General features: G+C 39.9%; 1 protein-coding gene across 6 annotated transcripts in view; it reads right to left on the bottom strand.

Moving 5' to 3' along the window:
- Nucleotides 1-12,025: 12,025 nt before the first annotated feature.
- The window catches only part of OTUD7A (OTU deubiquitinase 7A), a 117,777-nt gene continuing 102,676 nt past the window's right edge, over nt 12,026-27,126 (bottom strand). For 3 of the 6 annotated variants that reach the window (XM_051628342.1, XM_051628340.1, XM_051628341.1), the window contains 3 exons: nt 24,758-24,872; nt 24,439-24,523; nt 12,026-23,235 (listed from right to left, as the gene is read on the bottom strand). In XM_051628342.1, coding sequence (XP_051484302.1) covers nt 21,802-23,235; nt 24,439-24,523; nt 24,758-24,872 — 1,634 coding nt within the window. In that variant the 3' untranslated portion in view covers nt 12,026-21,801. The remainder of the gene's footprint in view (nt 23,236-24,438; nt 24,524-24,757; nt 24,873-27,126) is intronic. The other 3 variants (XM_051628343.1, XM_051628344.1, XM_051628345.1) reach the window with 3 other exon arrangements.

Here is a 27,126-nt window from a genome sequence, read left to right as displayed (position 1 = left end):
AAGTATCTGTCTATAGGACATTGTAATGATTGCAAAAATAATTTAGGAGAGTGGACTGATGTTGAATGTTGAAAGCTAAAATATCCTTACTACGCTAAGAGCAATTGTGGGAATTACTGAAACATTAGCACATTTTCTTGTGTGGGGATCATGAAAACTGTTCAGATCGAATAATTTGGAAAGTCATTATCTTTGATAGCAGGTTTCCTCATGTATGCATTAGTGTTGAACTGTCAGTGCTATTCATCATCTCTCACCATATGCCAGTTAGCTTGTACATCTGTATGTGTCTATGATCAACTGCTATTTTAAAACTTACACAGAGAAACCAGGTAAATCACATAAATGCTTATCTATGCCAATGCAGTATTTAAGGGCTCGTTATCTGAGAATAACATGCTCTCTGGGCATGTAGTGGATAGCACCTACTCTGTATTAGTGAACTCTCTCTAGAACACAAGACAAAAGTTTCTGTCAGTAGAAAACTACATTTGTTTCAGTCTCTTCTATTAATGTTAGCAAGCTGTGGCCTCTTACTGCGTATTCTCTATGTCTGTGTCATAGCTGGGAAGTCTAAGGCAGCGGAATTCCTGAAGCATTCAGGTGGTGAGAATCCTCAGGCAAAAGTCCTTGTAAACCATTTAATACCTTAGGGGGTTGAAGTTCCCTTCCAGACCTTGAGTATCTGTTGAATGTTTACTATTTCAGATCCACTGAAGTAACTAACAGCACCCTACCTTGGCAATCTTTCTCTTTATGCTTCCTCAGATATCATCTCACCCTATTCACAGTAATTTGTTCACATTTTGCCTTTAAACAGACAGACTAGGCAGCTGCTTTGGGAGTTCAGTTGCTTTGTGCTAGTTTGTTCCCTATGCTAACATGTGGCATGTCTAACCTCTGCCACCAACCAGTTTTTTGGCCACTCACTCTATCTGAATTCACTCGTACTAGGAGCGGAGGTGATAGGGTGTTCTTTTTCACTGATGGTGGAAAAAGTTGATACAGACTCTTGCTCCTCTTTTCTGTGAAGGAGTGAGTCTGAAGTTTCTTGTACAGATTACACAACACTTGGTAGGCACTGTTTGTGAAAATAGGCTCTGAAGAGGAGCATTTCTAAAGTCTTCCTACGTGAAGGATTCACTTCATGTTTGTTAACAGAAGAACAGTCAAAGACTGTTTTCTAAACTTTCTAGAAGAATGAAAAGAGGAATAAATACTTCTAAAAGTATATGCCTTTTCAGTTCAAGTATGGAGTTGTTGCCTTGGTACTGTAATGTTATGTGCCTCCCCACCCAGACACCCAAACTGTCAAACGTGTCTTAACACATTTTCATCTGCAAAAGAAACTTCTCTCAGGTTGCTAAATGTAAGGGTTTCTGTCTTGCCAGTGACTCAGCATTTTCCATGAGATGTTCATAGACTTGGCAGCAGTCCATCAGCTCAGAAGATAAGTGATAATACTGCTAGAATTAGGATAGGTTTGTCATATTTACATTTACCTGTGTATTATTTCTGGCTTCAAAATAGTGCTCCTTAAGATTCATTGCCCCACCTTGCAGGGAAGCACACCCATGGCATGTTTTGCCAATTGACTGCAAGAGATTAAAGTGACATAAATACACAGTCAATAGAGAACAGAAGAAACCTAAATTCCTAAAGAATTTCAAAGCAAGCGAGCTGGGCAGCATCTCCGAATACCAGAGACCACATCATCTTTTCTAAGAGCAGTAGGGGAGGGAGCTTAGTCAAACAGTAATCCAAGCAGGCAAGGACACGTGTCTAGCTAGCTACAGTGCACTGCTGGCACAGCTAAGAGTATAAAGAGAGAAGGAGGGATTATTTTAATAGATTTCTTAATCCAGGCACCAGACAAGGGAGGGGAGTTTGGATGCCTGAGTATCTGAGCAGCAAGAGGGGAAAAGGGAGGCATGGATGAACACTAGCTTTTGGAGCCAGATTTGTATTTTGGGCAACTTAAGAGAACAAGATTATGTTAAACAAGTCTGGAGGAAAAAAAAAAAAAAAGAGTGAAGTAAAGAGATCTGAGAAAACCTGAGTGTGGTTTTAGACAAGAACAGGCCCCAGAGGTCTGCTAACAAAACTTAAATACTGAAGATCGTAATAACTCTACCCCACCAAGAGAAAACAGCTCTAGAGTATAATTGCTGCCTCATCATAATTGTAAATAAAGGATCAGCCTGTCCTACCTGGTTGGCGTTGGCAGGACTTAGATTTAATCTTGGGCTCCCCACTGGCTGGAACAAACATTCAACAGGAAAAGAGGGGTTAGCGTCAGGCGCTGGGCAAAGGGAGGCTCCCAGACACCTCCCTGGCAGGTCTCTGAGAGGAGAGGAACTCTATTCCTTCTCTGCACCACTGGACAGATGTGCCTGCCTTAGCACATTGCAGCAGCCCTGAGCCTGCTGCACCAGTACTCCTAAGGTACACTCCAAAGGGTTCCAAAGGCTCACATTGCCCAAGCTGGCTTGTTCAGAGCTAGCCGAAGGCAGTGGGCTACCTAGGTAGGTCTTCCTGAGGCCTGCCCTGCACAACTGGGGTATCTCCCAGAGGGAAGGTGCAGGATGCCAGGTGCGTGGATGAGAGAGCACCACTGAGAAAAAAAAAAGCCCAGTTAAAGGACAAAAAAGATGGTTGTGGTTAGAGAGTTTCAGGTGTATGGCAGCATAGCAAGAGGAATGAGATGAAAAAAGGTGGGAAGCCAAGATCAGAAGTGCAAACAGATGACATGGGAGAGGTAAAGAGGGGGTAGTATAGAAAAATGAGAAAGGAGTATACAGTAGGGCAACTTTATGTCATTTTCTAAGGAGAAAAAGAAAGGCCAAAGGTGCAAAATCCAAAAGGGGGTCTAGAGGAAAACATAAGATGGCTCATGTGGTAGCATTTCCAACAGACTAGAAAGTCAGGCATGTCAGTGCCTAATAAACAGGACTGTGTGTCTTTAAGGGACCAATGTTTGTGTTTTCCCATGCTCTCCTATTGTGGAAATAACTTTCTGAGTCATTTCTCTGATCCTGGAGACAAACTGAACAGACAAAACATAACAAAACACAATAGCAACGGGAAGAGAGAAATTCCTCCCTCCCCCTCCTACCACACATGCGTTTTATGTTCATGATCTGAACACACTCAAAGCCTCTGAGTGGAAGAGTAACAAGGCACAGACTGACGTTGATTGGAACACACTTTTTTAACTAAGTTCACCTCCTCCACTACTGCATAAACAGTTAAAGCATAAAAGCCATACTTTTCCAGTCTGTTACTTTTAAATGTGCTACCCAGACTTTTTGGTTAAAAGTCTTACCTTCCAGATTTTCCACAGACAGTGAGCTGCAACAGGAATTTGCTAGCTTTTCTAAACTTCAAAGCTTTGCACTTCAAAGACCCTGCCATTTTTTTCTCAAGCCTCATGCCCCACCCTCTGCAAAAAAAGATTTCAGTTTGGGACTCTCTCTCAAAATGCCACATTCAGAAGCTCACATACATCTAAAAATCAACATCACAACTGTGATCTTCCCAGAGGGGAGTAATGAGATGGGCATCCTCACAAGCAGCTGGCCCCAACCCAGGCTGTATTAAGACTTTACAATAAAATGCAGCATCACCACTGCTCATACCCAAGATGAGTCCATTTTCTGTTTCTCCCTTTAGCCTCTGTTACTGTGCTGACAACTATCTCAAACCCTTTGATACTACAGACAATAAGGTCCCATGAAGTTGCAGGGCCTTACAGGTCTGATTTGACATGCAGCCCTTTTCTTTGGACGTCATAAAACAAATCCCAGGCTTTCCCGCTGTGAGGCTGCCGCACCAACTGCCATTTGCAGACCACTGGGGGGAATAGGATGGCTTGAGTGGAAGAAGAAGAAGGAGGAAAGTTTTGTTCAGGACTGCCAATCCCTCCTCTGCCCCCAGCTTGCAGGGCTGAGCTGAGGGAGATGCCATCACTCCCGGGCAGCAGACATGGGCTGCCTGCAGAAGGCAGAGCAGGCTGGCAGATCCATCAAATGACCTACATCCACCTTCCTGTCTGCAGGACAGGAGTCACTCTCAGCAGCTGAGGGTCTGAAAGCAGCCACAGCACTCCAGCTTTTGCAGCTTTCCCTGAAGACTGGGTGAGGGATGGTGATCTCCCCTCAACAAGCCCTCGCAAGCAGCTGTACTGAATAACCTGGGTGAGCAAACAAGATGCAAGTCTGGGAAACAGGAACCTTGCAGAGGGTGGGACTGCACAGACAAGACTGGGTGAATAAACCAGGCCTGGCTGTTGGCTTCCCTGTAAGAAACCTTCCATTAAGGCTCCACTGGATATATTTGGACTCCACCTGTCTATTTTTAGGAGGGGCAATTAATGCCAAAGGAAATAAGGAAAAAAAATCAAGCTTTGAGTCCAAGAATGGAAAATTTGGTATTCTCCACAAAATCATCATGATTAAGGAGAACTAAAAAGGAAGGGTTATATTTCAGGAGTAAAAATATGCTGCAAGTCACTGTAAAAATTGTTACATGGTGTTTGCTAAGAGAGGGGAAGCATTTCAATAAGACAGTACTTCATCACTTAACTGTTATTAAATAGGAGTGAAGGCAGGGCTGAATGCCCAGCTTGAAAACACAGCTATGCTGTGGCTATGTTTTTGTACACCTCTCAGCTGTGCTGAGGCTCCCAGCTTCCCTGTGTGCTGTGATCTGGCTTTGGGAGGGGCTGGCTCCAGAACAACTCATGCAGGCTCTGCCCAGTTTCGTGCATGAAGTTACGCAGTAAGAGAAAAACCACGGCCAAGTTATGTAGCACCCTCACCAGGTCCTTAAAATAATCTGCCTGAAGTACAGGGCTATTATAAGGCTAGAAAATCTGTTTTATGAACTACGATGGGAGTTTGTCACAAAAAAAACAACACCCTATTGGATATGGAAGCCAAAACATGATAGAACAATGTGTGAACTGCTTTCAAAATTCAGCTATTATTTTACCGACAGTAACGGTTTAGATTCACATCCCTCAGCCTTATGAGAGTCTTCTATCAGCATTAATGTTCCCATTGCCTGCAGAAGAAAAAAGCCTTTCTTTAGTCATCTTCTGTTCGTGTATTCACATCTATGTCACTCTGAACAGCAACTGCTTCAGAGGAGGGCCTCCTTGCTTGCCTGCTCAGCATCATTTGCACAGCACATTGCAATCAACAGCAACATGAATGGCATCTTCACCCTTCCCCAAGGGAAAAAACTCTGGCTTCCTACTATCCAACCACAATGTGCATTCACCATCATACACACAAATTTTTATACTGTAGGGGTAATCTCATCTTAGACCAAGCCCAACTTGTAAATTCCTGACGCCACAGGGAACATTTGTGTGAAATATTGATCAGAAGTGGAACATGTCAAGAGGCAGCAGGAAATACCTAAAGCAGTACCTCCCTTCTAGGTGCCTCTAAAAAGAGTTGCCTCTCTGCTTTGGGGAGTATCACACACAAAAATGTATTTTTAATTTGTAACTGCCATAGCCTGTAAGCATGACTGCAGTCTGGGAAGGGTTGTTGCTAAGAAAACACTCCCTGGTTGGGAATTATTCAGTATAATTTCCTAATCATACCTTTCCTGCCTGATAGGAACTTGCCCACATGTCTCTAATTACACAGAACCTCTTTGCAAACCTGCTGGATGAGGATCTGTTTATTTCCAAGCTCAGGGATGTAAATTTAATTTCCCATAACTGATAAAACAATTGGAAGACTAAGGACATGCTACAGAGTGTCTTTTCTAATCAATAGTATTTCTAATTTTAAAAAGGTTTGCAGATGTGGCAGGGTAATAATTATTTGAATTACTTGATGCTAGCAATATTTTAATGATCTGACACACTAGACAGTAGAAGTGATGCTGAAGCATTTATATTTTATATTTGATTTCAATTATTTTTGACAATAAATTTTATAGCAGTATTGTCCAAAAATCTTAGAAGCCCAAATTCACAAGATACTTTTGCTACAGCTATTGAGCTTCTGGCTTCTCTGATAATTTCCTCAAAAAAACATGACTCATTGTACGAGCAGCCAAAGTGGCCTGGCTGTGGTACAGGTTTTATCAGTCATAAAGATACACAGACCCCTCTTGACTGTCCAAATCTAAGCCAGAGGCACAGCAAATACCTCAAAGGCCAGCAGACAGCAATAGTTTTAATTGACACATGGGAAATGAACTCAGTGATTTCATCCAGCTCTCAGGTGACAAGTACCTGACAACCAGCCACTGCCACAGACATCTGTGGGTACCTCACAGAGACAGGCACGGAGCTGACAAGACGACAGGATGAGCACTTTCCTTCCTTAGCCAGACTCTGCTCTGGGTAAAAGACCTGGATGTTGGAGCAGAACTAGCACTGTCTGTCCCTAAGCACAGCCCTGTCCTGCTTTGCTTCACAGATGTGTCCCACTCCCTCAACGCTACAAATTCTTTAGTTCTGATGGCAAATTTATAACATGCTTGGTAATGTATTAACCAGCCTTCTGCAAAGTGTTGGTTACAATATTAAATCCCATAAATTCTGGAGAATTATCAATACAAGTGATACATCAGCATTTCTAAAATAAAGGGCTATGAAGCTGTTCAAACTTTGTTGAAAAAATCAGGGAGTAGTTGGTTATTTTATGTAGTCACACATGTAGAATTTGAGTTCAAGTCTGGAAACAACTTCCTTTTTAATTCTTAATTTCCGAAGTTAAAAAAGCTTCTTTTAAAGAAGAAAAGCAATGTTTTTTACACAAACCTTCTGCCAGCCTTTAAAATCCTTTGGTACCTTTGCCAGTTTTGTGTTTTCTGTAATCCTATGCAGAAGCTAGGAAGTCAATGACAGATTTTACAACCAACTCTAATACCAAATTAAATTCCGTATTCTACTCTGCTCATATTAATTATATCATTTGGAGAATGGCACCAATAAGCACTGCTAGAAGAGATAAAGGAATTTTCCTCTCCAGCTACATTCCCATCACTTACTAATTCCAATGTTTAGTAGTTACCTCTAAATCAAGTCAAGTTCCACAGCAGAGGAATTGAAGCTCTGCCTGATGGTGTAGGCAAGAAATTGGACTTTGCATGTAATGAGACTCTTCTGTATTATGTTTATCAGTGTGCCAAAGCCACGGTGCTGAGGACACATGCAAGCAACAGAAAGTGCATATAATGTAGCAGTTGTGAAGATCTATCTTCCTGTGCTCAGCATTCACTACAAGACAGGGGCACCTGGTGACCTTTTGGGGCAGCTCACACAACAAAGACCCAGCTGGGACAGAGCAGGGGACAGAGGCTGAGCTGACAGCAACATCTGCCTTGGGAGGAATGAGACTGGAGCTCCTGCAGTCTCCTTCCACACTGCCTTGTGGAAGTAAGGATCATCTGTAAGGTTTGACAACAGATTTCATGGGGCCAGGCTGATGCTTGCTCTCTCAAACTGTGCCAAGGAGCTAACTTGCTGCCCCTACCAATCTTACAGAGGCAAGGCCTTACACAGACAACTTTCTCTGGTCTACCTATGGTAAATATACTCACATAATTAGTAATTAAAATGTATTAATAACCAGGTTCTGCACTAGCCACTGCCATTTGCTCTACCTCCTTCCTACTCACTTCAATTCAGTGATCCAGGCTTTTATTACAACTGGCAGATGAAGCTTATGTGTGGTATGCTACATTTGAAAAAAAACCTCGAATGTACCACAACTTACCTGCTGTTGAATCTTGTGTCAGGAGGTATGGCTGCTTGGGTCTGCCCTTTAATTCCAGTTGCTCAAACACTTTTCAGCCTCTGTGGGCATCCTGAAGGTGATTTGCTGCAGAACAAAGAAAGTAAATTCAGTATTATCCTGCACTGAGACACACGGCTTTTCTAGTCAGATGGCTCTGTGACCTTCTTGACTGAACAGTGACTTAACATTTTTTCAGTGCAGAAAGACAGCATTTTCATCTTGCAAGTGATAAATTGGGCACGGAGGGAGGCTAGGAATCCATTAGGAATCTCTTCGGTCCCAGTAACTCAGATAACTGCACTGGTCTTTTCTACATCTATCAAATTTTTCTTAGTTCTTATGCTGCACATAGCCAGACATTTGGGCAAATGCTAGTCACAGTAATTTTTTTTTTTTCATTTTTTGTCTTAAATTGACAGCACTTGGCGAGTTCAGAGTAGCTATTTAGCAGTCTTGTAAACCATTATTATCAGCTCCCAGTGTAGCCCTGTAAAGTCTGCTTTCTCCTTAAAGTCTTCATTGTGCTTCCTAGAAGACACACAGTTGGCATGTCAGCCACAGTTTCTACTTGTGTTTTAGAATCCTTGTGCCCAAGTTCCCCACTCTCCCCACTCTGGCCTTTTTAGATGACTGACCCTGAGGGGCAACACCAGCAACACACCCTCCATGTACAGCATGTCTGTGACCTGTGACTTGCTCTTCCCACGTGTAACTGTGACACAGCTGCTTTCCAATGTTGATATTCCACTGTCATCATTTCTGATGAACACAAATTAGACAAGGGAGAATTAGCCCCTACAACAGGGAGAAGAAACTACTTTTTCCCCTCAACTGATACTTGCTCTCAGTCTCAGTTTTATAACTATATTAGGTTGCTGGAACTACTTTCATTTTGCTTCCTCTGAGTAAACAATGTTAATGTCTTTATTTCAGCAAGGCATCCAAGTTAAGTGGAGTTTTGGGAAAAGCTGCTCAACTTATTCTTTCAAATGCCCTTTTTTTTTTTTTCCTTGCAAATGTGGTTACATGAAGAAAAACACTGTAATTGTCTTACAAGTAGAGGGAATTTTTCAAATCTGGTGACAACTTGGAGTGATACATAGATTTATTTAAGGAGACTACAGGAAGTAGAACACAACTCTGTAAAGTAAAATCAAGAATGAACTTACATATGGTTAATTACATAAAACCTTTTTGTTTTCAAGCTAGTTACTTACTGAACTATTTGAAGTATTACATTCCAGCCAGATAACCCATATATTAAATGCTTTTTAACAGGTCTGTCTACACAGCTGCCTTCTTGTTCTAGGGATAAAGTTTACCCAGTCAGTCATCTTTTTCTAAAGTTATTGATCTTACAAACAGAAAGGCTTAGAAATCTGACTCACATGAGGGTTCAAATAACACTGCTTTTCAGATGTATTTTCTACCTACACATAGAGTTTAACTGAGCCATCTGCACAGAAATCAAACAAGTTTTTTGTACCAAAGATGACAACATTAGGAGTAAATTAACTTAGGATTTGAAGTTACCAGAAATCACCCATAAATACTAGTTAGTTTGATGAGGTGAAAAAAATGCCGCAGAAGAAAACTGGAAGGACTTATGACAATGCTGTCAGGCTGAGGAGAGTTCCTTTTTATCAGTGCTCTGCAAACATGTGCTACTTCCTCTCTTTTCATTAAGAAATTGCCACTATATGCTATTAAAAATAAGCATCTCTCACCAGTTTTCTGTGCAGTGGGATGTGATACCAAAACTGCCTCCTGCATCCCCAGTGGGAGATCAAGAGTTGATCCCCTGGTCACAGCTGTCCAGGGGTGACTGCAGTGCAGGTTAGTGCAGTAAGGAAGCCCTCTGAGAAAGAGGTTCACCCCAAACAGCCATTTGACAGGATGATCCAAAGGATCATTATTTGCTCACACTTGTTTTCCTCTTTAAAACGCTTTATAAGAGCGATTAGTGACAACCAGCATAAATTAAAACACTATTTTTCCAAACTTCTGGATTGACTGAACACTCCTCCATGATAGTTACAAGCACATAGTGAAAAAGAAACATCTCCTGAACAAGCCGAGGGAATCCCAATGTTCAGATCTTGGCCAGGATGCCAGTCAGGGAGGCCAACCAATGCTAGATTTCAACAGGAAAAGCCCTATGTTGCTGTAATGCTCTTCCCCCCGAGAAGTTTCCAAGTGTTTTTTGAGTGTAAATTCCAGTTCTGCAAGTAAGTCTGCCCTGCATTTTCCTGAAGCCCTCTTAAAGTTGATAAAGCTCTAGAAGGATTCAGGAATGTGATCACATCAGCAAATTGCATCATTGTAGCCTTTAAAACACAGACTATACAAGAATAATTTAATGTACCACTGCAATAAAGGTAAAATAATTCCAGTATCAATCAGCCAGGCAGACAGGTTTAATATTACAATATCCTTATTTTTAAGAACCATCTTCCTAAAATTTAGTAATGCCAGTTAAGAAAACTCTTCAGCAAATGCACAGGTTTGAGCAAGTCCCTAACCTCTACTGAGTGAGGTAGGCTGACCCTTAGCTTCTCTTTTGTCTTTAGGTACAGCACCTTTGCACTAGGAGGAAAGGAAGTAAATGGAAACCTTTGAGATCTGCAGAACAGGTAGGCATGTTAAAAGATTTTTTTTTTTTTCTCCCCCTTCTCACCCCACCAAACATTTTACAATTTGATTAATCCCAATTCAAATTCAAGATCATGTCAAACAGCAGCTATTGGAGGTAAATGTGCACTGTGAACACAGGCACAACAATGAAATGGTTAATGTGGAACTTGAATCAAGAATGAAAGGTAAAAGTGTCTGTATTATGGTATAAAAAATAGGCCCTTTCAGACCTTTCTAAATTACTTGAAAAGAAGTTGAACTGATAAACAATCACCAATCCACTGTCTCAAGAGACAGCAAGCCCTACACTAACAGTTTTATCAATCACCAGGGGATAGTGCTTGAACTAATTAATAAGAATATCAGCAGATTAAATGACTGGATGCTAATACAGAGTAATATGAATTGCTTGGTAAGCTGGGTAACATACAAACCAACTATGTTTGATACAACCAAAATAAACTGAGACACTCAAGAAAAAGCCCAACAACTTGGCTATACTCACCAGATGGAGAACTCTTAGCTCAGGAAGCAAGGACTCTGAAGAACGGAGGACTGTTTGACCTGCAGAACTCAGGTCAAAGAGCGCCAGAAGGAGAGGTCCTTGTTCATCTTATGGCTAGAAAGACTGAAGACATCTTTGTTAATAAATATACAGTAATTTCAGTAAGGAAATAAAACTTGCACTATAATGTAGATGCCATCAGTTCTTATACAGAACCAGAGAATAATTCAGAAGACAGGCTACTACAGTCTACAGCAGAATGGGCCTCAATTACTTCTTATTGGAGCTGAAGAGTATTTCACAAAAAGCTTTCAGTCTAATTCAGGCATCTACAGATCAAGGGAGGAGACTTGAAGCACAGGCAGGGAAGATTACATTCTAGGAACTGGGAATATGCCTTTCCAATAACCTTCGAAAGCACAATCTGCTTAGCCTGACACAGAGAAGATTAAGGGATGGCCCTATCAGAGTGTGCAAGCACTTCAAGGGCAACAGACAACTCCTCAGTCAGACAGGAGTAAAATGAGATCCAAAGGTATTAGCTGGAGTTAGGCAAGTTCAGGTTTGAACCAAACTTTTTTTCCTAAAAAAATGGCTAATTAACTGTTGGAACAACTTGCCACTAATACAACTTCTTCAGCACTTGGGATTTCTCTGGTAACTTTGTAGTTCAAAAATTGTTGTCTGACAAATCTGCTGCCTGATCACACAGGCACAGATTTCCTGAGGACAGAGCAGTGACAATCACAGCCCAGCCTGTCCTACAGCAGCACAGGGGACACAGCAGCACTGCCCCTGCTTGCATGAAGAGGCCCTGTGGATTGGGGGCCTTGGAACTAGGAAAAATCTGTAAAAATGAAAGCTGAACAGGCCTGGCAGTGCCCCTTTTGCCTCACATTGGCAGAGTTACCCAGTGTATGCAAATTAATCTTGAAATCAAAACGAGTTAACTTCATGGCAGTAGAAGGAAAGCTTGTGATGAGACAATCAACACCATTAAACCCAATCCCCCATAGTTTTTTTTACATGATCCTTGTTTCTCTTCTAGGCCTCAGTGTTTTCACAGCAGAACACTGAGAAGAGCATACAAAAAGCACAAATAAGAATTCAAGCAAACAGATACTTTAGAAATAAGTTAATTTTATTGAATAGGCATTGTAGCTTCTCTCAGTTTGAAATAATGGAGAAGCCAGTTCACACAGATTACAGAGCTATCAGTTACTTTGAGTAATCTTTCATAAAAGAAAGAAATTAAATACAGTTCTGCTATAAAAAGTGCAACAGTTATAACTGGAAGTTTTTCAAAACAAAAGCAAGTTTTACTACCTATTGCAAAAATTGGTTTAGTGCCTTAATACTTTACAAAGTAACAATCCAACTGCTAAAAACAGCTCTTACACATCATCTTTGTCAAAGTATGGATCAGATTAAAAATGACATTTAAATTGAATTTGAATGAAAACTGCATGTAGAAAAGGTTCTCAAGAACTCACACTTTTCACAACAAAAAATATTCATTATCCTTTAATGTTAATTAATGCTCCTGTTTATTTTGAACAATGGATTTAAACATGGCAATCAGCTTCAAAATGCTAAACTGTTTTGTCTGCAGACAAAAGTGACTGCAACCAATTGCATCTTTAACTGATGCATAAGGGAAGGGAATGGGAAAAGATGAATTCACTCCTTTCATATGGGATAAAAGTTTTGAATGAAAATGGTCAAACACAAAGAAACCTGACAAACACTTCAGCTTTAAATAAATTTTGACATGTTGTTTCTTGAAATCCTAAATGAATCTTTGCTAAAATAGTACAAATTTATAGAAGACAAGGAGAAACACAAACTCAGACTCTTAAAAATGAGAAGGATGGTATGACTACCAAGAAGCTGAATTCTTAGCCAACAAAAGATCAGTGAGTCTTGCTTTATTCCTTATAAACAGTTACTTAAGCCCCAGTGACAGCCAACTACCATGTCTTCAAAATACATACTTTAAGTACAAATACATTCATTGTACATTTACAGTTTTAAAAACGCTGAGTTTGTTAGGTTGCTAGAAAGAGACACATTACCTGTCCTGATTTTTAAAATGTTATAGAACTAGCTTTGGTTATAATTGAACAGAGACCCTCAGTTACTGAGTAAATGAACTTCCATAAACTAAGGGTGTGACATCTGTGTTACCTTCCTTCTTGTCTGGGGAGACAAACAACTCTATATGCAAACTGAACTGAGAAAGACAAACATATTTTATTGGAAAAACTACCACAGGCTTTAAGGACAAAGAGCTTTAAAATTTGTCTAAGGAAGTAGAAGATTCAAGCAAAAAAAGATGTAAAAACAATGTATGGAGAGCCTATTATCTAAAGTTGTGATGGATTAGCTACACGTACCTTTTGTTTATTCAAACTATCCTTCAAGATTTGCCTGTATCTGAGGCATTGGGTTTTAACAAAACAGAATTCTGGAACAAAAAAGCCCCAAATTATACCACATGGCAGAAATACATGTAAAAAGCATCAGTATCTTCAATGTTTCATTTAACTTTTTCCATACAAAAACGTTAGTCACAAGAATCAACGAGGAAGAACCAGGCCTGCCAAGGAGGACACGGTCCTTCAGCCATGCAACAGTCAACTTCAAGGCATTATGAAGAGTTTGTAACAGCATTTTTACATCTTGAAATTGAATGCAAAATAAAGCTCTAGATTCCAATGAGAAAACAAGACTGACAAACTACAAATACAACACAGAGTTATCAAGTTAAAAGCAATGGGCTTGCAAAAGACACAGAAGTAATTGCTCCTCCACAGGAAAGAGCACAAACCTAATCTAGATTGTTTGGATCAGTTTTATACAAAACTGGAACAGCTAGCCTGGAATACTATGGTTGGGAACTCCTAGCTACTTAGGTCTATGTGGCTAATTCCATTCGTTATTTAATCGAGGCTTAAATCCTGTTTGTTTTCCTTGGCTTGTGGTGAATGAACAGAGGTTGGTATCATGTGCATGCAAAACTCTTTGAGCAGCTCCAAGGGAAAAGCAAACTATGTGCATTATACAAAGAGGGTATTTATAGTACTCAGAATATTGAGCAAATAAACAATAAAATCATTGCTTAATTTCTGTTAGTATTAAAACATAAGTGCACAGAATTTGCAAAGTGTAGAGGTGAGAGTGCTTCTGTCACTCCCACATGGCTGTTTCAATGCATACCTGATTGCAAACCCATTAAAAGGAGATGTGGGGCATTCTCTGAGCCTGAGATGCCGTGTTTTGTTGCTGCATCTCCTACATGTTTTAATCAAAAGCACATGGGAGAGGCTTTGTGTGACTGAAACCTGGAGGCAAATGACAACAAGGCAGTGATCCACTTCATCTTTACTGCAGACAGACACCACAGGCCAGAATGAACTTATCTGTTTTAAAGGCAAGAATGACCAGACTTGCTGTTTTGGGTAGGCTGGCCACAGCTCTCAGGCTCTCAACATACTCTCAGGTTTCATCAGGCAAACTTTCTGTGCCAAGGGGTTCTAATTCTGTGGCAAAGCAGTTACATGGGATTTACCTAAAAAGGTGGCTTTTACCTCTCAGCTTGCCTGAGAGGGAAATTACAACTTTAGTCTAACTCCATTTTCCTATTTACCTTGATTTTGCATGTGAACAAAGGAAGAACTGGGTCATTACCATACAAGCTTATTCTTTAAACTCCACCCTGCCCCCCTTTAAAAACACACAACAAACCCAAAACAAAACCAGCATTTGGAAGGGGCAAAATTAAAATTAAATACGCAACTCATGCCAAGGAGTTAAGTTCTAACATTGGATCATAATTTTGCAATCTCAGATGATTCTGCCACTAGGGTAGAATTTGCTTTAAGAAGGGACAAAAACTTGCCATTTTTCTCTCCCTTCTTCCACAAGAGCAAACCTCTGCAACACTGTAAGAGACTCTGTTAGATGCAGAGATGAACAGCAAAACAACATTTCTATGTTTTCCCAGAATACAGGACCATCTACAAAACAGACTTCACAGGAAATAGTTTTTGATACATCTTAATTACTTTCATTCTCTTTCGTATTTTGGTGCCACAGTTACTCTGCCAGCTACCAATAATCTCTCTGGCTTTGCTCCTATGTCTTCTAAGGTTTCCTGGCACACTGACACTTCAAAAGAATGACAGTTTTTAAAAGAAAAATCTCTTTTAGGATTACAGGTTATTCAGATGAGTATGCATACAGTTCCAAAGACAACAGCAGGCTAGAGTGTTGTACAGACATAGTTAAATGAGGAAGTGGGACAGAGGCTGCATCCAGTTAAGTGACTCTCAGTCCCCAGAGAGCCATAATTTTAAGGCTGTTTGGAACATGGTGGCTTCTACCCATCTCGTGTGTTCCACAGTGCAAATGTGCATCAGCCATTTCAACTCTCTCGGTACAGTACGTACATTCAGGGAACATGAGAAAGAACAACAATCAGAAGAGCATATTCACTTGAGAGGAAAAGAAAACAATCAGACAAAACAGAGTGATCATTATATCCAAGAAAAAAGGTCTTATATCCCCCAAAAAATCAGTGGAATGCACTAGCTCCATTAAGAATGCAACAGTTAAATGGACAATGACACGGTGTTTTGGTACAAGGCAAGTCTCTCCATATTCAAGCAATCACTTTATGAATAAGCCAAACTATTTCTTCAGACACTGAAAACTGCTAAAGAGAAAAAGTAAATTCCATTGACAGAAAAGAAGCATAGACGGATAAAGAGAGGCCCTGAATACGTGCTGGAGTCATGCTCACTCAGTTTTCTGAAACCAAGAAGAGCTTTTGCTCCCACAGAAACTGATGCTCAGTACATCTTAAAACCAGTCCACTAAGAGAAACCTAGCTGCAGAATCTTAAAGTTAGGCATCCAGATTTCTAAATTTTGGTTGCAATACATATCACAATCATAATTCTTAAACACACAAACCAACCCCAACAAACAAAATGACAGAAGTTATGAAATTTTAAAAACTACACGACTTCTATCTTAACAGATGCTTTAGTTTGTGAAGTCTTTTTCGCACAGTTCATCAGTACAAAGAAAATGAAGAAATAAGATCTGAACACTTTAATCTGCAATAATCTAATGCATATTTGATATATATATATATAAAGACACAATGTATCTGCCAATTAAAGGATGACATTTCTATGATCTAGAGTGATTTTCTTCCCACAGATGCTAAATGATTGCACTGGTTATTAATTCTTGGTTTTCTTTTTGAAAGAATAATAAATCCCGGATTCTGTCTTTTAAAAAAGCAAAGTAATCCAACTCCAATCAACTCAGGGTGTATTATAAATGCCTCAAGTCAATCAATGTGCAGAAATGTTCCATTTGGTAAGAAAACCTTCCAGATGAATGTTTACTCAGAAGCTGCTTATAAAAGTGGCTACTGGTAGGGACTGGAAGGAAGAGTGGAATTAAATAGGAAGGGAAAGGGTTGTACCAAAATATATATATATAAAGTAAAATTTAAAGCTTTTCAATTAAAAAAAAAAGTATATTCAACTCACATTATATAGAGATGTGCACAACAGATAGAGCAGTAAGAAACAAGTACATTTACAAACCTTTCTTTTCATGGTTAATTTCTACCAGCATTTCTGAAGGTAACCTACTAAAACCATTACCCTGTTTATAATAAAGGCGCAAAATATTGCTCTATAGCATATTTTGAAAATAATATAAAAATAATTTCTATATTACAATTTAAACTTGGCTTGTAAAATTCCAACATAATACAGCCTTAATTCTACAAACAGAACATACTTACAAACAACTTTGTTTTGCTTTCCTCTTTTTTAACAATATAGTATTTTAGTCAAATACACTGGAAATTAATGTGCAAATTAAAATAGATGCTAGTGTTTGCTACTGAAATAATTAGAATTCCAGGCTATATACTGTTTGGTGATCCTCTGCATAAGTTGCCATACCCTAAAACAAATACTCTTCAAATACAGACTTAAAATGCACTGAAAAGCCATCCAAAATCAACATCAGTTATTTTGCTTCTCTGGACATATGTTTATTTGAGATTATTGTGACTTCCATTAACATATGGGGTTTTATCTGTGCCAAACATTCCTAGTGTTAGGAAGACCTTGCTCGCCTTACTAGCTCAGGCTTTACTTTCACATCCAGTTTGCAAGTATTTTGTGTCCATGAAGCACCTGGTTTAAGGCCCCCACTGCTAACAGGATTGTCCATAGATTTCAGAGGACAGCAGGTTTAGCCCAAAGAGGCCTAAGGCTTCCTTCTACTCCTCAGGCCAAATTCTCATGGATTTGCTACGTGGAAGAGTAATGTCAGGCAGCCTGAGGAGAATAAACACTGGCTAAAGGTTCAGGCCTTGATCCCACAAACATTTATGCTGTTTCTTTACAGCTATGTTGAGTTTCTGACAGCAAGCAGTCTCCTTGAGGTTGGGGAGACTGGTCACAGGGGAGAAGTTGAGCACCGGTGTACCTGTTCACAGAATGAGAGTTAGAGGGCAGTATTTTGTCAGATCTGTGCTGTGCATTTGTTGATATCTACACATCCATCACACGAGTAGATTACCCTGAATATGCCTGTATGTACAAGGATTGCTATTGCCTCAGCAGACTGCTCTGATCTGCAGCCACATGGTGTGCAAATCCACAATAAGTGTCTCTCTGTGATGCTTTCTGAATCAAGGGATACTGCTCACATCGTGAGTTCTGCAAGTTTAGACAACTCTGAAGACTTGGCCTATTTCAACTTCTTACAAAATTAACACCACAAAACTTTCCAAGTACAGCATCTTTCTTTCACTGATTCCCTTCATGTTACCTTTGACTTAGAAAGAAGGAATTGCTAAAGAAAGCTGGGTCACACACGTATTTCCATTGCATTTATAAAGCTTAATGAACCATAATAACAAAAACTTAATGAATCGTTTTAAAATTCAAAATAGCTGAAATCACTTTTGATCACCACCTTCTTCTGAATGAGCTGCTTGTTAGCCATATGCTACAACTGATACACCTGAAAAAGTGCTTGTAAAGACCAGCAATAGTTCATTAGCTCTTTCTAAAGCATCTTGAAAGGATCTTCAATATAAAGTGCAACTGAAACCCATTATGTCTTACAGGCACACGAACAGACCTTTGCATCAGAGTTTATGAACCAAGTATAAAAGTTGCATAATAGGTTTAAGCCTTTTTAAAATTAGAAAAGCTGCACATTCACACATTAAAAAAATGCCAGTTTCCTCTAAATACCCCCTGGTATTTTATATCTATTATGGGAAGGTGTAGCCTACGCAGGATTTAGTCTGTACTTTTGACATCTGGACAACAGTGATAATTGTTGAATCACTGCTGAGGGGAGAAAAGCACATACAACTGCACAGAACTGCAAAAAAAAATGCAGGTGTATTGCAGCCCCTTGAGCTAACAGAAGAAGTGAGCAGGGTCCAACCTCCAAAACCAACACTGATTTCTGTACAGCTGGGACTAAGCAGCAACTCTGACACACTCTGGAAGGTACAGAGAGGGCAAATCAGGCCCAGAAAATTACTTGCTGGGCTACATGTGCTTTCAGTGTCAGGAAAAGCAAAGCAGAAGAGCAGCCAAAGGTTAGCCATTTAGTGCAACAGAAAAATACATTTGTAGATGATTCCCTTTCATACCTACCTAAGGAATGACACAATTTGTTTCAGTGCTGGTGAATGCAACTCATGCACTGCTGGGAATTCTCTCTGAAAAAAATGTGTAGAAAATGTCATCTTACACCTAAAATCTTCTTCTAATGGGACAATCACTTCTTCAGGAGGAGGCACTGTTTCCCCACGGTTGGACTGTTTAATACCAGCTATGATCTCCCCTTGAGACAACTGCCACAAATAGCTCAGAAGTAAAACAAAAAAAATCACAGAATTACTTATAAAAAAAAAAAAGGACAACAACTGGGAAAAGATGGGTAGATTTTAACTGGCAAATTACATGTGGGTCTGACACTTCAGTATCAAATGTTAAGAGACAAGAGAATAGTGGGATATTTGAAGAAAGTTCTTTAAGAAAAGAACAATATTATACAAATTACTCAGACACATCAAGGAAGGGGTTCTGAGAAAACAGGCACAACTAAAAGGTGTTCTGTCAGTACTTCATGTAACAGATATTTAAAATGAGCAATTAAGTAGTGGTAAATATTCACAGAAATTATTTGAGACAGTTGAGGAGGACAGCAAACACTGTAGCTCAGAATCATATAGAGAGAAGCCTGTAGTTATTCAGAGGACCAAGCAATTTTTCAAAATAATCAAACATAGAGGTACAATCTGTTCAATAATTCAGGACAGAGCAATTTATGTAAATATTGACCAGCTGTAAACCTCTTCCTTTTGTGAGTAGTAGATCTTAAAAACATAATGTAGAAACAACTCCTTTGAAAAATGGGGAAACATCAATTCTCATGGTAGTTGCTTATTTTTATGTATGTGCTGTTGCTTTTTTCCTCATTCAGAAAGGATACAACTGACTTGAATACATGGGCTGGTGTAGTTTGCTGCTAATGTTATACTTCTTAAGCACAACTTTATGCAGAAACAATTTCAGAGAATCAAATACTACTGCTACTCTATTGCCCTAGAATTCCTAATATTTGGGTTTTTTTCATGAAGTTTTATCTTGTCAGTTGTCTCTGTCTCAGCAACAAATTCAATCAAGTATGATAATCCATACTTTTCATGTGATCTGGCCTGATATAGCATCATTTGTAATCACAGATTTCTTTGGCAATGAGAATTTTCATGTAATCACAATAGTTACGTAGAAAAGGACTCTGCTTACCAGTGTAGGCAACTGGAGACAAGGGTTTTAGAACGTGCTTAAGGACAGAGGTCACGTGGAGTTCTGACCTCTCATTACCCATACCAGCGTTTCCCTTTTATGAAGGAATGCAAATTCAGTAACACTCAGCCTATGCTCAGTGTACAGCAAGAAATACAGACTACAGGTCTGGATTAACTCTGAAAAGTTAACCTTGCAAAGACCATCACTTTTTAGGAATGGCTAATGAACTTACTTTGTAACTACTCCTTAAACCTCCCATTCAGCAGAAAACTGAAATACATGGATAATTTTAACTATGTGGTTTTCCTGAAAGCCAGTACATGTCAGCATAAATTTGTGTGTCTTGTTTCACAGACTACTTCAAGCTCAGTTTCAAGGCTAAGCAGAATTAAGTGTAGGCATGTGAAATGGTGCCACCCATGTCAAGAGTAAAACTTGGGGTACAGCAGAAAAGAATCAGTAACAAAGACTCTTTGGCAAAGAATCTTTCCTGTGGGGGCCAGAAAAGTGCTACTCCATAATGAGTAAGGCAGAACTTGGGTTCTGCACCTTGAGGTGGCAGAGTAAGCAGTCTAGAAAGCTTTACTTTACCTGTTTGTGGAAAATGAGCTCTTTTAAAAATAAAAAAAAATGTAAATAGACCATAAATAAGCCATTGCTTACAAGTGTAACAACACTAAAGATCTATTCTTACTGCATTATGCCAGCTCCTGGTAGAAGGATGCAAAACCACAAAGTGCTATATTGGAGAAAAGTTCCTAATGTCATACACCTAGTTACACAGTACTTGTGCTGTCTGCTTTGCAGAAATATGAGCAAAGTTTTACTTTCAAAAGTGTTCCAAATACTTACATATCTGGACACTGGACTTTTGCAAATCTGTGATAGAAGTTGCCATGCATACTGGAAAGTATTTCATATTCATCTTGGAATCTTCCAGGGAGTAACATAACTCACTCTAGGAGAAGACTCAAAAGTAGGTAGAGCCAACAGTCTTTAAGAAAGGCTCAAAAGCAGTTATGTTTGCAAAAACTGTCTAGCGTTGAGAAATGAATAAATAAATAATGATTAAATTACTGCAATGACTAAGGGAATCAATTGATGGGACACGTTGGTTTTGACAAGCAGTTCATTCAGCTCTAAAATGATCCTAAGTTTCTTAGCTGGTCATCAAATTTTCCAAGTCTAATATTTTTCTTTATAATTTAACATTTCTCTCAGTTTTAACAGCAATGAAAATACTACTGAAATTCAGGTGCCCAAAACTATGCTATGTGGGATTTTTTGGAGATGCGAAGTCTTGCAAGTCATACTGTGCTTTCTGTACAACCCGTTTCAAAATGCAGTACAAATAAAAGCAGCTCAAATCTACTTTTTAATGGAAATGTAGAAATAACTGGTAAGAACTTAAAATCAGGAATAGCTACAGCCCTCACAAATTCAGACCCTTCACTCCCATTTTCCCACAATCACTCAATTTCAGACTTGTGAGTACAAACATTATGGTAATGCAATTTGCTGCCATGTTAAAAACGTGCAGTATGCAAAAATCGCTACTTTCTTCTGAAAAAAAGGCTATGAAAAATTGAGTTTTTACTGAGGAAAAAATACTCTCATAACAGCTATAGAATTTCAAATGTCTGCAAAGCAGATACTACCCTACTACAACACCACATGTCTGCTATTACAACTCTCCCCTACCATTCTACTACCTGAGTGATGTCAGTGTAAATTCAGGCACCGTTAGTAAATTTTTGACCAAACATATACACAGCACTGACAAAGGAGTAAACAACCCTTCAGCTTACCAGTATATGTAAAAAAGACACTGACAAAATGGAAAATAATAACTTTTTATGATAAATTAATTCTATTATTTCCTCTTTGCCCCGGAAAAGCGAAAAGCTAGACACTATTGTCTCATCAATCCTTTATTCTTTTTTTAAGGATTCCTTTTACTGCATTTAACACTGTTTACTTTGTAAGTAAGAAAATGGTAAAACTAAGTAGTCACAGAAGAATCCTCAATGCCTGTGTCCCTTGCTTTCTCTCTCCCTGCGCTTTAACTCCTCTTTGTAGCAGTATGAACAGTAATTGTCAGTCTCAGGACGACCATAAAAGGAACAGTTCTCCTTCTTACAGCGGTTCTGCTGGATAGAATAGATTGGGCAAACTGTGCTTCTGCCTTGATTTTTATCATTGTTCAACCAGGTCTGAGGAGCATCCTCATCAGCGTATTCTAAGCAGTCTCTAATATCTCCAGTATTGAATCCATTTGTGTAAGTCTGAGACTTGTGTTCAGTAGGCATGGCATAGCTCAATGATTCCACTGTGTTCACTGTACGGATACCAGATATCCGGGCTGGGCTGTAGCTTTGAGAAGACAGTGACCTGTTTTGCTGGGGGTAGGTGGCACAGGTTTTTAAGGTGCCAACCACTGGCTTGTAGGTATCATCTTGGAAGCTCGATGGCTTGGAGTTGACATCATGCAAATGGATGACACTTTGCCTCTGAACAGGTGGCGTATGGCTATAGTGTGCAGATACTGGAATGGGTCCACTTTTCTTAGCACTATTACTAGGTGAAGAAAATGACCCAGGAGTGGGACTAGTGCGATCTTTAAATTTTAAAACCAGTTGAGTCGTATGGCTTTGAGGCAAGACGGGTGATGCCCTATCCTGAGGAGATGTTTCTAATTTTTCTTTTGAATATGCTTCTGGCTCCATTTTCCTACTAGATGACCCATTCAGTGCAGCCTTTTTCTCAGCATCCTTTCTCTTCTGTTCCTGTTCTGCATTGAAGCGCTCCTGTGCACTGGTCAGGTAATAGCCTATCATCTCCTCATGGAACTGGTGCCTGTGGCTGGTCAGAAGGAGGCCAGCAAAAATAAACTTGCGTTCACCCTGCATGGCAGCTCTCAAAATGTTTAGGCTGAGTTTCACGTCAGTGCTGTACTTCCATGGGTCAGATTGCTTGTCAGAGAAGGATTTACTGTTTGTCTTTTCAGTGGGTGAGTTGCTGGCTCTGTCAGTTGGAGATGGAGTGGTTTTTTCAGATGGAGAAGTGCTTGCAGACTGGCCAGACTCCTCTTTGCTCCCTTTTCGAGACTTAGACTTCTTCTCTTTGACTTTCTCTACTGTGTCACCATTTTTTCCATTACCTGAATTGGTTCTGCTCATTTTGCCATGCACCAGGCCTCCAAGACCACCCATATTCTTTTTCAGTTTAATTCCCAGGGTTTTACTGAGGCTTCCTATTTTATTAGCAACTGAATCCGTCCTGTTTTTGTCTTTATCTTTCCTCGGCTTGTCCTTTTCTTTTTCTTTACTGTTTTTACCATTATTGCCGTTGGAATTACTACAGATGGAATCTCGGTCTGAGTCCATTGAGTCAGCCAGAGACTGAACATCTTCCCCAGCTGAAGCTGTAGGGGATTCTGGTTGAGCCAAAGGGGCCTGCTATGAAAAAGTAATTGTAATTAGATATAGCAAAATCAGTTTCATACAGGGACTTGGAGCAAAAAAACCCCAGATCCAATATAGAATTTGACACTGATTTTAAATGTATGCACCAACATTTTAGACTGCTTTCCTCACCAAATAAAGCTTATTTGGCTGTGCTGACTATGTATCTGGCCTTTTTCTACAGCAGCTTTTGGCTCATTTCAAGCACAATTGCAGAACAGAGGTCAGTCACTCAGAGGTTGTGTGGAAATCAGTGTCTGAACAATGGGGAGATGTGAGTTAGTGCTCCTGCTGGGTGGAAAGCTGCAGCACAACCTCCCTGCTTGTGCCAACCTGCTGAGCAGCTGGCCAGCTCACAGAGCCCAGCCATTTCCCAGGAAGTGCTCTGGGATCCTGAGCACCAAGTGTGGAACAGGGAGAGGGAACCCAGGGCCCACAACTTAAAACTACAGGACCATTTTGCCTCACCTTTTTCTGAAGTGGTAGCTACCACTGCAGACACTGTAGATAAACTGATTTTTCCTTTCTTGCAGCTTGTTAAACACTTTCTCCTTTTGTGCTCTCTTTCTCCTTTCAAATCCCATCTGTGTAGGTTGTCTAAATCACCTCCATCATCTCCTAGCAACCTTTTGCCTCCAGACTAACCACTCAATCTATTCAATGTTATTTGCAGATAAATTTGCAGCTGACCAGCTGGTTCTAAAATAGCTTTCTGAAGGAACCAGGCTCCAGTTCAGTGCCAGTCTGTAGTCTTTTTTCAGCTACTCCAAACTGGGAATTGTCCAGGGGCACAAATGTATTCTCAGAAAGAGAAAGGGGTTGGAATTGGTGACATAACAGTGGCACGAGGAAAGCAAGCCAAAGGTCTGAGAAAATGGTGAGAAAAGGTCTCTTTTAAGGTTTTTCTGAACTACACAAGACTACTGAAATAAGTACCAGAAAAAGTAAGCTAGAAAATACAGTTCAGAACAGAGTATGAATTGCAAAAATATACACGCAACTCTGTTATTAAAACAAATAACTAGAAAAATTTATAAGCCTAATTCAAATGACATTGAGCCTTGAGTGACTTGTCCTGCTGCTAGGACCCTTGAGTGTCTCCAGGCAGCTGGCCAGGCCAGGCAGCCTCATCTGCACAGCACCGTCCTGCCTTCTATCTCCTGTCTTGTTCAGACCAAGGGGGAAAGCTGACCTTACCCGTGTCTCAGATGGTATGCGTATCCATGTTACATTCATATAGCTGTGTAGAAGATTAAGCTTTGCCTCAAGAGACAGAATCAAACTAAGGATGAAAAAAGAAAGGAACAAAGAGTCAAAAAGCCTGAAAGAAAAAGCAATACTTCTAAACAGGGAGAGATGTAACAGCAGCCTGAATTGTGACCCTCAGCTGGAGACCCTCCCATGCAACCAGAGAACATGAACAAAGCCCTCTCTGTTAGCAGTTCTCCCACTACTTCAGTCAAGTATGACTTAAGACATTTTACTGCTTAACACTAAAGTTACAGAAAGGTCTTACTTGGCCAGTCTGGTGTTATCATTGTCATCTTTTCCCCACTCCCAGTCTTTCCCAGGATCAACTGCAAAGTGCAAAGGCAGTAACTTGTGTTCAGAGTCAGTCAGGGGGATCACCGCTGAAGCAGAGAAGAAACAAGGATTGGGGAGGGGGAACAAAAACAACAGTTATTCAGCTGTGAAAAGCAGCATGACTGGTTGAAGAAAAAGGGCTGAATTTGAGTGTGTGGCAGAACTGCCTCATCCAGAGCACCATAGATGATTTATACCAGGCTCCATTTTCCAATTTTGATGTAGGAGAAGAAGAGGTTAATACACTGATTGCTCCTGGAGTCAAAGACAGTCACCTGTGGAGGAGAGGAGACCTCTGGGAGGACAACATCACCATTTTGTAATGCACAATAAACATTTCCTGGAGACAGAACCATTAGAATAGCAGAAAACCATACATTTTGAAATACTCCTGACTGTCTGTCACACAGATGCACATACATGTTAATTATATTTTGTCTTTTTAGTTTGGTACGTTTTTGTTTTTCACTGTCAAAGAAACAAAAACATATGGATAACAGCATTAAGAAACAAAGCAAAACACAGATACAGGGATTTTGGACTTGAAGTGTGAATTAACATAATTGAGGAGCACAGATCAACATGTATGTGGGTGAAGAGGTCAATCTGAGGCCTGTCTGGAGTGCAGGGAAAAGCCCTTTACTGCTGTTCTATCCCAGCTTTACAGTCCAGCCCATTTGGTTCTTCTGCCCTTTCCCCTCTGCCAGGGCTCTGCTTCTGATACGTGTCTGAATGACTCTGCTTTACACTCAGCATGCAGGGGCTGCACTCTGATTTTACAGCATCAATCACTCATCACTAGTAAGTAGCTAAGAGAAAAACCCTTTCAGCTTTAATTAAAGCCAGCAATTGGCTTCGATTTCATTAGAAAAAGAAAGTAAAAGCTGTGAGTGGGATCCTCAGCATTGTGCAGGTCACTGCTGCTTCTCTGACAACCCATCAAGAAATTTAATTTTCTATACTAGAAACCTTAAGGATTTCACCTAGGTATTTATTCCAGCAAAGCCAAGGGGCAAAGACACCTGGAGAGATTACCTAATATCATGGTGTTGAATTATTGAAAAATGATTGCACTTATTGTCTAAATGCTGTTTATAGTATTTTTTGCAGTTCAGAAAACATTTTGTCAAAACCAAGGAACAGCATTTTTGGTTAAATATTGCTCCTCACCTAGCAGAACACAGGAAGCTAATCTGCATTTTAGATGAACACAGTGAAGTCAGTATTTGGTTCAGACAATTTGGTAACAGTTGCAGAAAGTATGTATTTTCATCTCTGCAGACTGGAAATAAAAAGGTTCAAACCTCTAAAAAAATAATGGAAATGTTGCCCCCTACTGCTTACAGTAGGTAATTCTTGAAATATTTTCCCCATATTAACTGAAAACATAGTATAGAATAGCTGGATACTTATTAACTTCAGTTGCAGATACCATTGCAAGATGCACAGAAATTAATACTGTAACAGAATTTCTCCTCAAAGGAACTCAGTGTGAATAAGTACCAGAGAGTCTAACTCTACAGTTCAAAATTCACTATAAAGTGAGCGCCTGAAGCACAAAAATGTAAGAAATGTACAGCAGAGGTGACAACTGAATACACTTTTAACACTCCTTGGTGTAATATGTGGGCTTACTCTGCTGCATTTAATAAAATTATTGCAACAAAGAGGCTGGCATAACTGAGAGCACAATTAACTGTTGGAGTTTTCCAATGAAAACCATATTCGGCCAAAAGTAGTTATAGCTTTTAATCAGATGTTGAGGACTTCAAAATAAGAGGACCATCAGAATGCCAGCTATGTGATGGTAAAAAGAAGACGTACCAAAATGTGTTTTAAATCCTCTCCAGACAAGAGGACAAAGGCCTGGCTATCAGAGATGCTCCTTTTAAGAGGCTGTAGCTCCAAGCTCTCAGCTACGTTCTCCTAGTTCAAAATCTGGCAACATACTGGGGCACCTGTGCCCTTGTTTTCTGACTCCTCCTTTCTTCCATGCCAAAGCTGCCAACATCTCTATGCTGACAAGTTACAAAAAACAGGCATTATCTGAGCATCCTTGTGCCAGTCTAGTTCCTGTCACGGCATCTGAAGAACAGCAGCAAAGCTGTGTTAGCTGTTAGACTGCTGCAGCCTCTCACTGCAACCAGCTTTGAAGCTGAAAGCTAAAGCATCCCCTTCATCCCAGACTTAATGCCAAGTGGTCTCTGCTGCTCCACAGAATTGAAGCCTGTGTATTTAAGGCCCTACAGTAAAACATGTAAAAATGGATCTTACAAAACACTTGGGGGAGAAATCAAACAT

This window comes from Apus apus, chromosome 10 (assembly GCF_020740795.1).
Source record: "Apus apus isolate bApuApu2 chromosome 10, bApuApu2.pri.cur, whole genome shotgun sequence".
Lineage (NCBI taxonomy): Eukaryota > Metazoa > Chordata > Aves > Apodiformes > Apodidae > Apus > Apus apus.
The sequence above is the reverse complement of the archived record's forward strand: the minus strand, read 5'-3'. Positions and strand labels throughout refer to the sequence as shown.